This window comes from Amblyomma mixtum, chromosome 3, assembly GCF_055824585.1.
Source record: "Amblyomma mixtum isolate Tamu chromosome 3, ASM5582458v1, whole genome shotgun sequence".
NCBI lineage: Eukaryota > Metazoa > Arthropoda > Arachnida > Ixodida > Ixodidae > Amblyomma > Amblyomma mixtum.
The window spans coordinates 22,762,743-22,779,620 of record NC_143014.1 but is presented as its reverse complement, the minus strand read 5'-3'; the positions used below and the strand labels follow the sequence as shown (position 1 = coordinate 22,779,620).

The 16,878-nt window shown below is 47.7% G+C and overlaps 1 protein-coding gene across 3 annotated transcripts in view; it reads left to right on the top strand.

Annotated features, from left to right (window-relative positions):
• Positions 1 to 6,737, top strand: part of Unc-115a (actin binding LIM protein Uncoordinated 115a) — a 99,477-nt gene extending 92,740 nt beyond the window's left edge. For all 3 annotated transcript variants that reach the window (XM_089578353.1, XM_089578352.1, XM_089578351.1), the window contains one exon: positions 5,111 to 6,737. In XM_089578353.1, the coding sequence (XP_089434479.1) occupies positions 5,111 to 5,224 (114 nt within the window). In that variant the 3' untranslated portion in view covers positions 5,225 to 6,737. The remainder of the gene's footprint in view (positions 1 to 5,110) is intronic.
• The last annotated feature ends 10,141 nt before the right edge of the window (positions 6,738 to 16,878 follow it).

Genomic DNA, 16,878 nt, shown 5'->3' with positions numbered 1-16,878 from the left:
TTGGAAGTGTGATACGTAGCAAACGTTCCCTTTACGCTTGCTGTTTCCTGCCGCCTGCTCTTCCTTCCGTGTGGTCAGTTGCCAGTCAGAGGATTGCAGAAGGTAGTTGGGTGACCCAGGAGTTGACGCGCGGGCCAACGCTCTAGCTGTACAGCCAGGTAGCCCCCCGGTAAAATCCTTTCGCGACTGCATGTTTACAGGCGGTGGAGGAGGATATGGTGAGGGATGCAGCCTGGTGGCCGAAGGAACGCACAGCGTTAGAGGAATAAGCGTGCGTCTTAGTGTGCGGACGCGTTGTGGCCGCATTTCGGTGGAGGCAAAATACAAACGCGCCTGCATGCAGTGCGATGTAAGTAAGTGTTAAATAATCTCAAGTGGTCTAAATTCACCCAAAGCCCTCCACTTCGGCATCCCTCATAGCTAACTTGTCGCTTCAGGATGTTAAACTCCACAGTTTATTTTTATTTAAACCTCATTTCCAGTATCGACGACCAGCAGAGAAAAAAATCGTAAAGCAATGCCTCCGAAGACATTTGTAGCTGTCACACGCACACAGACACACACACGCGTGCACCCACTCATACAGACACACACATACACACACGCACGCGCGCGTACACACACACACGATCACACTCAGACACACATGCATGCATGTACGCGTGAGCACACAAACACAAACATGCATGTGCACGCAGGCACGAGCCCACCAGACACACGCACATACACGCAGACACACACACACATGCACTGACAGACATGCATGTACTCACACACATGCACACAGACACACACACGCGTGCACCCACTCATACACACACACACTCGCACACACACACACACAAACACACACGCGCGCGCGCGTACACACACACACACACGATCACACTCAGACACATGTATGCATGTACGTGTGAGCACACAAACACAAACATGCATGTGCACGCAGGCATGAGCCCACCACCAGACACACGCGCAGACACACACACACATGCACACAGACACACACGCGTGCACCCACTCATACAGACACACACTCGCACACACACGCACACGTGCACGCGCGCATACACACACACGATCACACTCAGACACACATGCATGCATGTACGCGTGAGCACACAAACACAAACATGCATGTGCATGCACGCACGAGCCCTCCAGACACACGCACATACACGCAGACACACACACATGCACTGACAGACATGCATGTACTCACACACATGCACACACACACACGTGCACCCACTCATACACACACACACTCGCACACACACATGCACGCACACGCGCGCGTACACACACACGATCACACTCAGACACACATGCATGCATGTACGCGTGAGCACACAAACACAAACATGCATGTGCACGCACGCACGAGCCCACCAGACACATGCACATACACGCAGACACACACACACATGCACTGACAGACATGCATGTACTCACACACATGCACACAGACACACACACGCGTGCACCCACTCATACACACACACTCACAGACTCACGCACATGCACTCAAACACACACATGCACACACACACACACTCGCGTGCGTGCACACGTGTGCACACGCATGCACTAACAGAAACGCACACACGCTCACATAGATGCATACACGCACAAACATACACACGCACGTGCAGACACATGCACACACATGCACATAGACAGACACATGCGCATGCAAACAGGCACGCACGCACACAGACACGATACTAAACGAACTACTTCGTAAAAGACGCCGGCCAACCATCTCGGAAGCACTGCGCCCGATCGGCTCCTAGAGAGAGTGGACCATCCATGGCGGCGCCTAATCATGTTATCACAACTGGCCAATAGGTGGCATGGCAGCAAAGAGAAAACAGCTGCGGTACTTTCAGAGTTCCAGTGACTTTAGCTGTTACGGTGATGCGGTGCCATCTAGTTAGTCCTTCAGAAACTACAGTTTTATTTTCTGTATAGATTGCAGTTCTCCCATGAGGCGCAAATTTTTGAAATGCCCTTGAAGCGGAGGGTACGGCGAGGACACTCCGAGCATAGCACTGGGCGTGCGGACGGCATGCGCTCGGAAAAACCTTGCTGCGTGCAGTTCTACTGCATCGACTGCAAATATTTTCGATGTTACGAGTAGCAGTCTCTCAGCTGACGATTTTGCATTGTCGGATTTTGGTTCCCACTTGTCGGATTTTGATTCAGACGCTGTAACTGCGCAAACCGATCCCGGAAAGTTGGCCTGCTAGTTTCGCTTTCTTTTTCCCGTCCGCTTGTGCGGGCGCATCTGGTTTGTTGTTCAGACAGTTAGTTCCGTTTTCGGCTTAGTTCATTATTTCCCCGCGAGGCGTGCATTTTTGAAGTGTCCTTGGAGCAGAGGTTTATTGCGACATAACACGCGGTGAGGATGGCGTCAAGCTCGGGCACTTCACGCGCTAGGAAGATTCCCGCAGCACGTGATTCTTCTGCTTCTGCAGCTGATTTTCAAGATGCCCCGAGCAGCAGTGACTCGGATGACGATGTTGTCGACGACGAAGAAACTGCAAGAAGTGCTATCAGAACAATACGATTGAACAAAAAACAAATGTGTACTGCCGTGCTTGCAGTGTTTACTTGTGCTTTACGTCGCGGAACTGCTTCGCCTCATGGCATGAAGATCAAGGCAATTTTTTTTCATGGCGCTGTTTGCTGTATTGTCTTGTCAGCAAATCTGCTTTTCTATAGCCAAGAGAGTCTGCATTTTGAATAGCAGTTCATTGATTTTTTTTTTATTTTTATGTTGAGATCATGCCATATAATATTGCAGCTATACTTTGTTGTGTTTTTATTTGTTTTTTCAATTTTTTTTGCAAATTAAACAAATTTGTATTTTTTTAATCCACGCTTACCGAGCTTTCGTTTGCCACATAAGATTACATTTCGAAATTTTTTTTTGTTGGGCTGTAAAAATCATATCAAGGACACTCTGAAATGTTTTCAAGAGGCATAAATAAAAAATTTCTAGCTCGAAAACTATTCAAGTTATAATTTTAATAGTTTAATGCCATATTTTAGAAAGAATTTGAATTGTTTTCAATTTCTAGAATTTTTAGTAAAAATGTTTTAAAAGTTATTGTCATATAAACACAATTTTTTTGGTTGTGTTTATTGATTTTTTTTCACAACATTTCAAACCAGTATTTGTGTTCAAATCAATTTCATTAGAAAGTGCATTCTATCTTGATCATTGTTATGCATTTTATATACTTTTATCTATCACATTTTTTCTAGAAAACATGTTTGTCTGAGACATAAAAAAAAAATGGCCCTTTTTCCTGTGGTAACGAAAGAATAAAGTTTTGTCTGCGTTTCCTGTACGGAAAAAATTTCATCACTGTGGGAAAGCTTTCCCATTCTTTTTGACGCTACTCAAGGCCGCATTGATTGCCTTTTATCTCAGTTTGCCTCAGACTGCTGGCTTTGTGATTGTATCATTCGACGTTTATTGCTTTGAGCTGGGCATGCACTGTCATGCCATCACGCGCTGAACTACATAACATGGGTCTGGGGCAGGCATGGAAGGGGTTTACGTTCACTTGTTTTTGGAGTTACTTTTTCTTTGGCCGTCGAGGAGCGCAAGTTGCGGGGTTGCCTTACGTGCGACAATATACCTTATACATTGTGCGTTATGGCCTTGGTAGAGTTCTTGAGGACATGTTCACGAAATCTCCGCATAATTTGCGCACCCTATTTTTGAAGCATTAATTTTACGAAAAAAAGTGCGCATATTAGGCGAGTAAATACGGTATTTAGAAACGGCACTCTAAAGAAGACAAAAGGTAACTAAAATGATGCATATTAATGGCACAATAGCTTCCCATCTATATGACAAAGCATGTGCATATTTGGCATATTTGTGGGACATGCACATTTCGTTAGGTGTGCAAAATTTCTTTGAGCTGCAGTAATTCTTTAGTTTTCATTGTTCAGAATAATCATCATGAAAACGCTACCCACTGAGATCTGGCAACACTGAATCAGACCGCCGTGGGTTGCGTTTTGGCGATGACAGTTAACTTTGAACAGCGAAGATTCAAGTACTTCTAAGTGCAGCTCAAAGAAATTTTGTATGCTTAACGAAATATGCATGACCCAAAAATATGCTGAATAAGGTTGCGTTTTGTCAGTTAGATGGGAAGCTATTGCACTTTTCATTTTAGTCATTTTTAGTGCAGCAGCACTACTAGAGGCATTTTCCGACTTTGAACAAACATACATCCCGCTTTGTGGAAGGCGGCTTGGCCCACCTGCCCATTGGGTTGGCGGTAGCCACACCTGGCTGGCCTTTAGGTTTTTACCCAGGTCTTTACCCAAAGGCCTTTGGTAAATGTCTTCTGGGTAAAGGCCTTTAGCATGTAAGGATCTTAAATGCCCACCATAACTAGTGCTACTGCACGATATTCTACACTTGGCCATGCTAAAACATCTGCTATTTCATGTTTTTGGGGAGTTCTTCCCGTGGCCGCCACGGTTCGACCTCTCCCCTACAAGTGGAGAGGTAATTTCCCTTTCCACTTTTGCAATCTGCCAACTGTGGCAAGTGTATACAACACTACGCCAGACGCACTTTTTCAATGCTGATGTGTTAATATTATCCTGTCGCTCGATTCAAACTCGTGACATCTACACCGAGACGGACTGGTTGCTGCCGGTTTGTAGTGAATGGCAGTGTTGCATAGCCTCTGGGGTCCGTGCCAAAAATTCATTGCCGATAAATGAGTTTGCTTGCGGAGTTGGCCGGTGATAGCAACACCTGCATTTTTGGTCTCTTCTACCTTATAAAAGCTCCGTTTTCAGTGAGAGTGGTCTCTCTATTAGAATGCCACCGTCTATCGATACAGGCCAACTTCAGTTTGCCCTCAGTGGCCCTTTAACGTACAAAACCATTTATTTTTTAAGTGCAGGCACTGTAGTGATAGATTGGTTCCTGTATCACCTTGCTGGCATCTTACCTGCTCATTATGTACATGAAAAATGCCCCAGTGTAGACAGTTTGCGTTGTTTGGAAAAACTGGTCAACTCTGAGCACAGCCTTCTCTTCCTGTAACGAGCCTTGTCCTTGTTTCAGCGCCACCTGTCTAATGAGGAGTTCCAAGCATTGTTCCACATGAGCCGGCTGGAGTTCTACCGCTTGCCCGAGTGGAAACGCAATGACCTCAAGCGACGAGCCAAGCTCTTCTGAGGATCATGGGCACTCCTGCTGGGGGCAGCATATCTCTGCCATGCTGACGCACGAATCTGGGGGATAATTCTTAGCACCAAGATGCTGCTCTGGGCCCAACTCTCTTGCTGACATGAACGACTATGCTGCACTGGGAGGTGCCTGGATGATTTTTAAGAATTTGGCCTTGAGCTGCTACCGACAATTGTCAGGCCGCACACTGAGAAGCAAGAGATTTGAGCACAAGCAGGCCAGTGGTCTTAGCGTGTTACAAAATTGTGCAAATCCCCACCACCAAGCGATACCTTCTTTTCTGTTTTTGTTTATTGCGAGAAAAAAAAGGAAAGTCCTGTGCCCACTTTCTTGTTTCACTGCCTTCTTCCCGGTAAATAATATATTTTGCATAACTTTTTTGTTCGGAAGAGTTTGAGCCTCTTTATATATATTTTTTTTGGCTTTGGTGTGTCTGATATTGGATCTAGTCGCTTGCCTTTTGTGCTTCTTGCATTTTTACCGGCTTTCATGCACAAGGAGCCAGCTGCAGCAGCAGTGGTCATTTACAGGCCTGTGCCACGGCTAACAACAGCCGTGTCTGATCTCTGGCCTGGGTAGCCTTGCTGCTGATGCTGCAACTCGCTTGGTCTTCATGAAGGCACTTGTAGGTAGCTCGTCCCACCCAGAGTGCCATTTTTTTTTTTTTTTTCACTTTTTTTCTGCATGCACAGCCTAGGACTTGAGGCGCCGTCCTTGTGTTGCGTCAGCACTTTTGAGCCACCAAGCTGGAAACACGATGTGCAGTCTTTCAGTGGCGTGCTGCTCTAGGACGCACCTTTTGCCCGGCTAGTGCACCGTGCAGCCCCCAACTGTTGCTTTCAGAACACAAGAGCTCTTCTTTCTCTCCAAAATGATGGTTGTGCTTTTGGGGCAGTGTCATGTGCAAAGCTGTTTGTTGGCAGCTTTGCGTGCACAGCAGTGACCTCAGCTTATGTCGCATTGGCAGCTGTTTTGATGTTTTACTGTATGTTGCCCCCTTTATGAGGCTTTCCTCTAGCACAGATGAATTTGTCTGACGCAAATAAGTTTTTATAGTGCTGTCTGTAGTTTTACGTGCTGAGGCACACATTGGTGTGCTGTTGTTTGCGTAAGCTTTCAAGTTTTAAGATATTTTAGACAAATCTCAAGCTCTGGGGGTAAATAGACACTGACATTATACTAGAATGCAAGGTGGGGTACTGTTTTAGAAATGGCTTATCTGCTTAGCAGATGGTAATAATAGTGTGAAAATTTCAGCACAAAAGGCAAGAGTGCTTTTGGGTCACTTATGGTATTCAGTGCTGGTTTAGTGTATGAAGCGACATTGACTTTGGCCAACACATGGACAGCAAGAGGGCTGACGCCGTGTTGATGGCACTCTCGTGCAGCTGGTTAAAAAAATGTGTTGCTGCTTTGATATGTGTAACCGTCTAGCACTGGGCTTGGCAAAATAATTTTGAGCAAACATTTCATAGAAATAAAGCCTGCTTACGATGCTTTGTCTGTGGTCTCTCCGTTGTCCTTTAAATGTGGTGAAAGAACTGCGCTACTCGGGTGACACTACCTGTGCACAAATAGCGGGCATAAGGCATCTTACAAGATGGTTGCAGCTTCAAGAAAATGCGGGTGTGTAAATATGGCAGTATGCAACCTTGTGAGTGTGCCCATTGCTTCAGTATTCCTATGATAAGCATCTATTCAATTGATTTAGCTATCTTGCTACCACGTGCAGGCCTCCTACTTGGCTCGGTATGTAGTTATTGTGCTAGTTTGGTAGTGGCGTTGGGTTCTATTTATGCACCAAGACACATTTTCCTTCAGCCACAAGAATTGTGTAAGCTGTGCAGCCGCCATGAGGGTGCTCACTATGATCTTGTGCATCATTGGGTAAGGTATGTTTGGCAAGCTGCAAATCTCCAAATGAGTACACATATGTATGCTAATTCAGTATTGTATAGCTGGCACTGTTCACACTGTTGGACTTTTATGCTTTGATAGTAGTGGTGAAAGGCAGATTAAGATGTGATGGGGGGGTGGATGGAACCGCTTTCTCCGTGCTGGATGTGTTCTGCAGGAAAATGACATTAGTTCCCCCCCCCCCCCTTTTTTTTGATGAAGTCTGTTCAAGAGTTGCGGAAATAGGACTGCCCCTTCCAAGAGTCGCAGTGAGCGGAAAAACTAACCCAAACATGTTCCTTTGCCCCATGGGTCAAGCAACATCCTGTTATGGCACTGTATCTCACTAATGACATTTAATTTGCAACTTTATTTATTTCACCATTATCATTACCTTAATTGGTTGTTACAGGTCCAGAAACTAAGCAGCCAATGAGTGGTACCATTTGCAAAGCAGCACTACAAGCTGTTGCCAGGTGTCTACAAGGCATATGAGCTCCTTGCAGCAGACATTTTTGCTTCATATCGCAACAGTGGTTTAGGTGGCAAGTTTTGAGTTCAGTTATTAACAGTGCCTCAAATGCTCCAAGTATGGCGTACTACAGGAGGGACTGGCTTAAAGTACCATCTTTGGTTTGCTTCTAGCTTCTATAGTGGAGCCCTTGTGGCTTTCCTCGAGATCAAAAGGTGTTGGAAGGTAAGAAGACCCCCAGTCCTTACCTTTAACGACCATTTCAGCTTCAGCGAAGCTGTAAGGGCTCCACTGTACAAGCTAGAAGCAAACCATGCAGCCTGGTTACTTTTGACAACGACTGTACAAACAATGAAGGATTTCGTAACAGCCTTGAAGTGATGCGTGTTTGTGCATGGTGTCTGTGGGTAAATGGCTCCCGTCCCGAGTGGTCCCGATGAAAAATAAACGAAGATTAGTGGTAGTCTGTGCTTGTGAAAAGTATATTTCAAAAAATAGCGGACAATTTAGAGTGGTTAGGCCAAATGCGAATTAGGTGCACTGGCACTTCGGTTCGAGGCTTAGTTTTTAAGGTCAAGCAGGTTTCAGACAAAGATTGGAAAAATCAGACTTAAAGGTGCACTGAAGAGGAATCTGAACTCGTCTTTTTGCCGCGGGAACTCAATCTGCACGTTCCGAGCATTCTTAGAAACATCGATTTATTGCCCTGTGTGGCTGATTTTCCTAATTAAATCGAATTAATGTCCGGCTCCCGCCTTTTTTTTTTAATTCTCCCTCGTACGGTGGGCGGAGTCGACCAACGCGTGGAGTGCCTTTCAGCCAGTCCCGCGGCGGCTTGCCGCTCTGCCATCGGCGGAGTAATACATAGTAGTCCGTAGAAGCAAATAGTCCGCGCGTATTTTTATTTCTGCGGGCTTATTTTGCGGCTATATTATCTGCGAATGAAACTATTTATTCACGAAAACCTAAAAAACAAAATAAAGCAAAAGCAAAGCCTCCACGGAGCTGGCTGAAAGGCACTCCACGCGTTAGTCGACTCCGCCCACCGTACGAGGGAGAATTCAAAAATAAAGGCGGGAGCCGGACGTTAATTCGATTTAATTAGGGAAATCGGCCACACAGGGCAATAAGTCGTAGTTTCTAAGAATGCTCGGAACGTGTAGATCGAGTTCCCGCGGCAAAAAGACTAGTTCAGATTCCTCTTCAGTGCACCTTTAAGCTCCACTTTAAGGGTATGACGCGATAGTGTTAATGGTTAATGCCCAGATATACGGAATTGGTCATTCTCTACATTGTATTCATAGGTAGCTGGGAGTCCTCGTATGACTCTTGGCGCAGTGGTTAATGCGCCACTTCCCTGCAATGGCAGGTCCTGCCACTGGTGGGGCATGTGAGACCCAGGTTGATCTTCCCGTGCAATCTCCCGTTACCAGTCATTAACTGAACTGCCATGGTGGTTACTTTGCTCAGCTTGGATGGACCAGACAAACTGACAACTGCGAAATAAGCCAGTGGAGGCTCAAGTGCTTGTGCACTAAAAATTTGCGATAGAGACAGCAGGTGTTATGGATACTAGTGTAATTAGTACACAGTTTTCAACATATTTAGATAGCTGCAGCTCTTGCATTGGAAAGTTTAAAGGTGTTCCATGCAAGGAATCTAGTTGACTGCAGTAAAGCATATCTTATGTGAATAATGTCTGGCAATATAAGCTTTTGTTGCACGACTCGCGTTTGTGCTGCCAAACCTAATTGTAGTAATAGTGCCAAGTGCTGCAACACTGCTGTATTGGTGCTAAATGAGCATTCTTGGCTCATGGTTTGACTGCTGTACGAGGATCCATGTGCATTCAATTACTAGTGTTGCTACCACTTCCATAGCACTAAGACTGCAGGGCTGAAGTGCCGTACCTGTAATAAACAGTTTCTAATTGCAGCTGCTTGTCAAGCTAACACTTGGTCCACGTGGGATATAGGAAAGGCTACGCCCTCTTGCATTCGAACTCGTTGAAGCAACATATCGGATGAAGAAAAGAACTGGGGGGCACCTACGCAATCCACCTTTTTCACAAGGCCGCTGTGGGCATGCGTGCCGCTTCTCCTCAGACAGCTCTGCTGGTGTAACACAAAAACGGCCAGCTCCTACTGCGCATGCGCAGTTCATGCTAGTGACACGCGCATGCGAGAGGTGGCTGCAGCTTTCAAGCACACACACACTTGCCGCGTGCTTGGCACAGTGCCACTTCGTAGGTGTAGCTGGCTCCCCATGGAACCAGATCGTGCCTGCGTCTCCCACGAGCGTTTGCTTTCAACCAGTAGCAGACGAATTTTCGCCGCTCCCCAGAAGGCGCCAAATCTCGTGAAAAAGGCGGATTCTTATGATGTGTAAATGAGCCGAGTTGAAAGGGAGGAAGGCACATGGCCATGGGAGGTGGTGTAACGAGGAGTAGACAGAGTCTGCAGTTTACACGTTCATCAGTCATTTCACATTGCTCTGACCAGACCACTAAGGGATCTCTGAACGCCCGGTGGCGAACCCAGGGCAGTCCCACAGGAGGTGGGATATGCTGCCGCGCCGCATTAGCATCGTGCACCGAGGGCACATAATCATTTCTTCTGTGTAGGGACGCCAGCGAGCCAGAATATGGGGCGTATAAGCCGCATGCGCGATGTCGCTGAGTTGTTGTCTGGGGCTTTTGGGGGTGAACGTTGTGTTGCTGCGTTGTGATGGTCTCTACTTCACCGGCACTAAACTGCTGCCTCCGGCCATACTTTGCTGTCTTGCCTGATGGTGTAGACGCGGGTGGTCCTACTTCGAATGATGAAGACTCCATAAACCACTTTTAACAGGAATACGACAGTGGACATCGTATTTCCTTGCGTGTCTCGCAGAGCCGGCACGCCAATGTGTACATAGGTACTACCACATCGTCTGTCGGGACGGTGACCCTTCGCCTATTGCATGCGAGGTATAGGGATACAGCCACCCCCATATTGAGCGCAGTCTGCTTTGTTATCCTGATGAGAAGGAGGAGAGGCGCCTCCAAACCTGTTTCCATTTACTGCAAAAGTCGAATTGCTTTGTGGGCCGCGTTTCTGCCACGGCTTTTTGGTTGGCGACCACGACTGTGTGTTTAGTAGTAGTAGTAGTAGTATAGTAGTAGTAGTATAGTAGTAGTAGTAGTAGTAGTAGTAGTAGTAGTAGTAGTAGTAGTAGTAGTGGTTATTTATTGGTACATTTAATATGGAAGGTAAAAGAATGTTTGCTGCCCCGGCATCTGCTATCGCAGCTGGAAGCACCTGAGCTGGGGCAGCGAAATAAAGGATAGCAGGCAGAGTGTAGAAGTGAAATAAAAGGGGTGAGGGGATAGTAGAAAGGAGATGGGGAGAGTGTTTAGCCCTTTCGTTCACAGTTTTGTAGCGAAAGCTACGCTGGCCTACCGTCGGCGATTTCGCCGGCGCAGTGAGTGTCGCAAGCGCGCCGTCGCCATGCCAACTGGTTTTACCACAGGTGCGCCGCGCGTGACGCCACAGGTGCGCATGCGCGCGGCGCTGAATGCATACGGGAGGCGATGCGCTAGGTCGTCGGAGAGAGAGAGAAAACTTTATTGTCGGAAAAGAAGGGTTCCTGGACGCTTAGCAGAAGGGCCAGGTGGCCGATAGCTGATAGCTGGCGGCGACCTCTTCGGCGCGCTCGATGGCTCCTGCCTGGACGGCGGGGTCCGAGCTGCGCAGCACTTCTTCCCCGGCGTCTGGTGAGGGAGCTTCTACCGACTGTTGCGCAAATCAGAGAAAATCGAAGAAAAATTCTCTCGGCTTAACCGCGCGTTTGTTCGGGCTCAAATTTCGCACAGAGGTTGCATTTAGTGGTCAGTTTTGTTTTATACTACATTTAGGTGGGGTACTTGCCTGATTCGGGCAGAATTATTTGGAAATCCCCATCGTCTGTGGCGACGGAGAACCAAAATCGAAAGACTTCGCAGCAATGGTATGCGTGGCGCCATCTCGCAGCCATCGGAGAAACGAGCTCTCCACTTAGCACAGCTGGGTTTCTCCGGTGGGTGCGAGATGGCGCTACGGGTACCATTGCTGCGATGTCTTTCAGTTTTGGATCGTCGTCGCCACATACGATGGGGATTTCCAAAAAATTCTGACTGAATCAGGCAAGTACCCCACCTAAATGTAGTATAAAACAAAACTGACTACCAAATGCAACCTCTGTGCGAAATTTGAGCCCAAACAAACGCGCGGTTAAGCCGAGAGAATTTTTTTTCGATTTTCTCTGATTTACGCAACACGCGATATAAGAGCTTCCGGAGGAGGATCCTCCGGGCAGTCCCATAGCATATGATCGAGGGTGGCAGTGCTACCGCAGTGTTTGCAGGTGTGGTCTATGAGATCGGGGTAGATGTGGGCGTAAATGTACGGGTTCGGGTAAGAATGGGTTTGAAGTCTTCTCCAAGCCACCTCTTGGTGTTTGGAGAGTGACTTGTGCGGGGGAGGATAGATTCTTCAAGAGAGTTTGTAGAATTGGGTAATTTCGTGGTACGAAATCACTGCCTCCATCTCGGATCCCCCTGGACGAGAGACACTCGCCATGGAAGCTTGAGAGAAGGAACATCGCCGCATCCCGAAGTCGTCGCTCGGGCCAAGCAGAGGAAGAACGAGCTGAGGAAAGCCAAGCGGAGAGGCTGACGTTCAAACAAATGCTTTCGCATTTCTCCAGTGCAGGAGACTGCAGTGCTTTAAAATTTTTTTGTGTGTTCTTGTGTAATGTCTGCTGTTTTATGGAAGAAACAACGAAGCTGAACATGAGAAATGTGAGCATTGTGTGCAGAACCCGGTAAAATTTCACAGAAACCGAAGAAAACAGGCATGCAGGTCTCGCGCTGCCGCGGCAAAGGGGTTCTTGTCTTCCGAGCGTAAAGGAGTAGTAGTGGAATGGAGGCTAGGTCATCTTAAAACCGAATTTTCATGTAGCATGGAAAAGGCGAAGATGGCTCGGAAATCCTTAGACTCGAAGAGCCAGCCACTCGTTATACAGCTGCCGCAGTTTCAGTTTCGAGTTTGTGGCGGACGATGACTCTTTTCATCGATGGCAGGTGATGTTTATCGCTTCAGGGCGTCATTTACCTTCCAGGCGTGTTTTTAACCTAACTCCAATGCACAGCCACGTTTCAGCTGCACAGCTCGAGAGAAACGAATGAGGAGAAAGACGAATGCTGCAGCGCGCGTGAGAAGCGCTGTTAGAAGTCAACTACACCAAGCATAACGAATAAAAGCACATTCAGGCATAACTTGCTACAGTACGAGACAGTACATGAAACACTCCGTCGAAAAAGCACTACCATACATTTTGGAGGCGCTAATGTGAACCACCGAACACAGCATAACTTGGGCTTGAGCGCGGGAACGTGCATCACAGTAAAGAAGAGAGTTGGCGACGCCAGCGCAACGGGATGACAGTTGAGCAAACGAGGCTCCATACTTGCTGTGTGTAGCGACGTACTGTCGTCTGCTAGTGTCGTGCCATTGCGATGCGATATGGACCATTATTTTTGAAACGTATTTCTTGAAGACATTGCTCGTCTCCTCGTGCAGTTGACGGCGCAACAGGTAGGCACTGTTGTGGAAAAAGACGAGAACGGCGAAAAGACGAAATGCTAAGAGGAAAACCAAAACTGAAACTAAAAAACCATGCTGAGGTTGATTTCGTGCACCGCCAAAGGCCGACTTCCGGGACGCGGCCGCTTACTTTCGGGCGCCCGATGCGCTATCCAGCCCCCTGGTGGAGATCAGTGGTAGGGGTCAGTTCTTTTCTTCCTCCATGGTTAGGGTAAAGTTAGGGTTAAAATGGATTTGATTTGATTTACGGGGTTTAACGTCCCAAAGCGACTCAGGCCATGAGAGACGCCGTAGTGAAGGGCTCCGGAAATTTCGACCACCTGGGGTTCTTTAACGTGCACTGACACCGCACAGTACACGGGCCTCTAGAATTTCGCCTCCATAGAAATTCGACCGCCGCGGCCGGGATCGAACCATTCTGCTGCGTCATTTTTGACTGGTGCAAAGAAAAGCTATTTCTCTCTCTCTCCATCCAGACGACAGCAGTTTTTCGCCGATTCTGAACTATTCAGGCAAGTTCCGATCTTTAAATTATTTATTGAAAAACAAAGACAATCATAATTAGGCTACCCTATGGTGTGTGCTTGAGCCTAAATAGGCAAGTGTAGTCTGCGGAGAATTTTTTACAACCCTGACAAAAAAAAAGCGGAGCACTCTGTATTTGTTCGCTGACCTGCGCAGACGCTACCTCACAATGGATCTTGGAAATGAGCGCACAGGAATTGTGAACATATGAGGTGCGAAAGAAAATGTATCTATCGTAGAGAGCAATAAGGGAGGTATCACTAGTATCACAGACAATCTTGTCCCGTTCTTCTGATGAAACATGGCTCCTTACGTTTCGCGAGCGGTTTTTTGCCCACTTCTGCCTAGGATTCTTGCGCAACGGAAATGCGGTGTACAATCGGTGCAAGCAGTGCAGTGGTCCACGAGGTGCGTGCGTTCATTATTAGCAAGATCTTTTGCGTGCTCCCCGAGTCGGTCATTCACACATCGCCCCGTCTGGCCGATGTTCGATTTACCGCAGGACAAGAGTATCTCGTACACGATGTTGCGTAACCATGGGGGAAGGGCAAAGAGCTCTAGCCCCCCCCCCCCCCCCCTCTCTCTCTGAGAAATTTTTTCGAACGGCCGATTAAAACAACCATCGGCGCCGGAAATCATTCTGGATTTTGTCTACAATGTCTTTTCCACGCTTGAAAAGACAATTCGGCGCGAACATTGCGAACTCTGGCTGGATTTCGTGGCAACGCCCGTGTACCTGGAGTCGCATAACGCAAGGAGCGCCATCCGAGTACGAAGTTTCATGGGCGTTTCATGGCGAGCGGGCTCGTCGCGGCATTGCGCGGCGGCTGCGGAATCTAGGGAGCGCATGGATTTCAATTCCGAAACTTTATGGGAATAAAGTTCCCATAAACTTTTGACTCGAAAGGTGCCGGACCAAAGTTGCAGGTCCCTCGCCGCCGCCATTATAAAATTTCTCCTAGACCTTGGAATTAATATGCATTATCTTCATGGCCAGGGTGCCAGCTCAATAGACCTTATGCGAAATGCACTGCCATCTAGCGGTCGCCGCGCGCGATCCGCCATGTTGGAGGATAGCCGCCGCATTCACAGCACACACCGGTGCACGCTCGTCGCGCGCGCTCGAGTTTCACCGTCCTCAATATGCCCACATACTGTTCAGTGTATTGCTGTACGGGTCACAAAGACGTCCAGGGAAAAAAGCGCTTGATTTGAGCGCATTTCTTATTTTGGACTGCGATCCCCGACATCCGCAGCACAAATGTTGCAGAACCGTCGCTACATGTCGAGGCATCGCGCAAGGCATTTCGTTATCTCCATGCAGCTAATGAAATAAGAAATTGTAGGCACGAAGAAAATATCACACAAAAGCTGTTTTTCTTCTGCGATTTCCCGTGAAGTGCTGCGATTATCGGCCTCGCGAGAGTAATCGTGATCAGCTGTTAAGTGGTACGGGTCGCGCTTTGTGTGAATCGTCGCTCCTAGCGTTATCCGCCGCAGCGATTACATGCGTTAGTTTTAGTGCGAATATTTGTTTCGACGGAAGCACTAGCAAGGATTCACTTCACTTATCATACAGCACACCACTCTGAGGCTCTTCGCAAGGCTGCTCACCACTGGTACGAACTGGCCGCTCGCCGCACGAAGCAACTTTAAGCACTAGGGCAAACAAACAAATGCTGCATGAAGTTTTCAAGGAAAATGAAAGGCGTTGCATGTTGAGAGGCCACTTTTTTCGACACTACCAACATGAGCTTGAGGTTCACTATCGCTTGCTTTCGGCGCCGACGCAACACACAGAAAACGCTACCACAACAACAGCAATTCAAGCGGCACGCCCGTTCGCAAAAAGTATCGAATCAAATAAAAACGGACTCAAACTAGACCGAAATGCGCACATTTTTAGCCGTAAATGAAAACTGTAATTGCCTCGTACATTTCTTGGTCTTCGGCATCGGCAGACTGACGTAGGACTCCGTGAAAAACGTTCGGAAAGTGTTTTGGGCGCGTAAGTGTTTGCGAAGTCACTTGGAAACTTGGGAAGCAGAGACAGGTCGACTGACCATTCAGTCATGTTTACAGGCTCAAGTGAAAGGAACTAGGGCTTTCGAGCCAGCACAGCCGTAAGGAAGCTATCGCAGGGCGGGTCTAAATCCAGAGAGCAGAGGCGAAACGAGCTTCAGTCATCCTCCAACATGGCCGCTTTCCACTGGTTCTGCTTTTCTCCGATAGATGGCAGCAATTTTGCATAAGGTCTATAGCTGGCGAAACGAATGGTGTACAAGCTGCCGTTCGCAAGAAATATCCAGCCGTACTAAACACACATTGCCCAGCCACTCCCTCAACCTGATCTGTGCGGCATGCTCCATCACAGATATCCGAAACTGGTTTGGAACACTAAAGGCAACGTCGAACTTTTCCGCAAATCACCTAACCGCTCGCTTGTTTTACGAGAAATGGTTTGGTTTGGTTTATGGGGTTTAACGTCCCAAAGCGACTGAGGCTATGAGAGACGCCGTAGTGGAGGGCTCCGGAAATTTTGACCACCTGGGGTTCTTTAACGTGCACTGACATCGCACAGTACACGGGCCTCTAGAATTTCTCCTCCAAAGAAATTCCAGCCGCCGCAGCCGGGATCGAACCCGCGTCTTTTGGGACAGCAGCCGAGCACCATAGCCACTGAGCCACCGCGGCGGCTTGTTTTACGAGAAATGATAAGTTTGATGTGTCCAGAGTCCACAAGGCAGCGACTTTTGGTATTATGTGAAACGCACTGGGTGTAAAAGCATGATACAGTTGTTTCAGTTGTGAATCTGTTTGAACCGGTGATCGCAGCACTAGAGGAGATAAAACTAAACGGAAATGGCGAATGTCCAGTTCAGGCAAATAGTCTAGTGTTGGCACTTTTGTCACCGGCATGTGAGCCTGCATGTGGCGGAGCATGTGTCGGCGGTGACTCAGCCTCTGTAAAAGAAGCTGCAGACCAGGAACATCGACATGACCGCCGCCATTCACGACATAGACGCGGTACAGCAGGCGATCGAAAATGACCGCAAGAATGAGACTGCTTCATTCTCAAAAAACATAGCACAAGTACAGGAACTGGCACATAAATTGGATGTAGA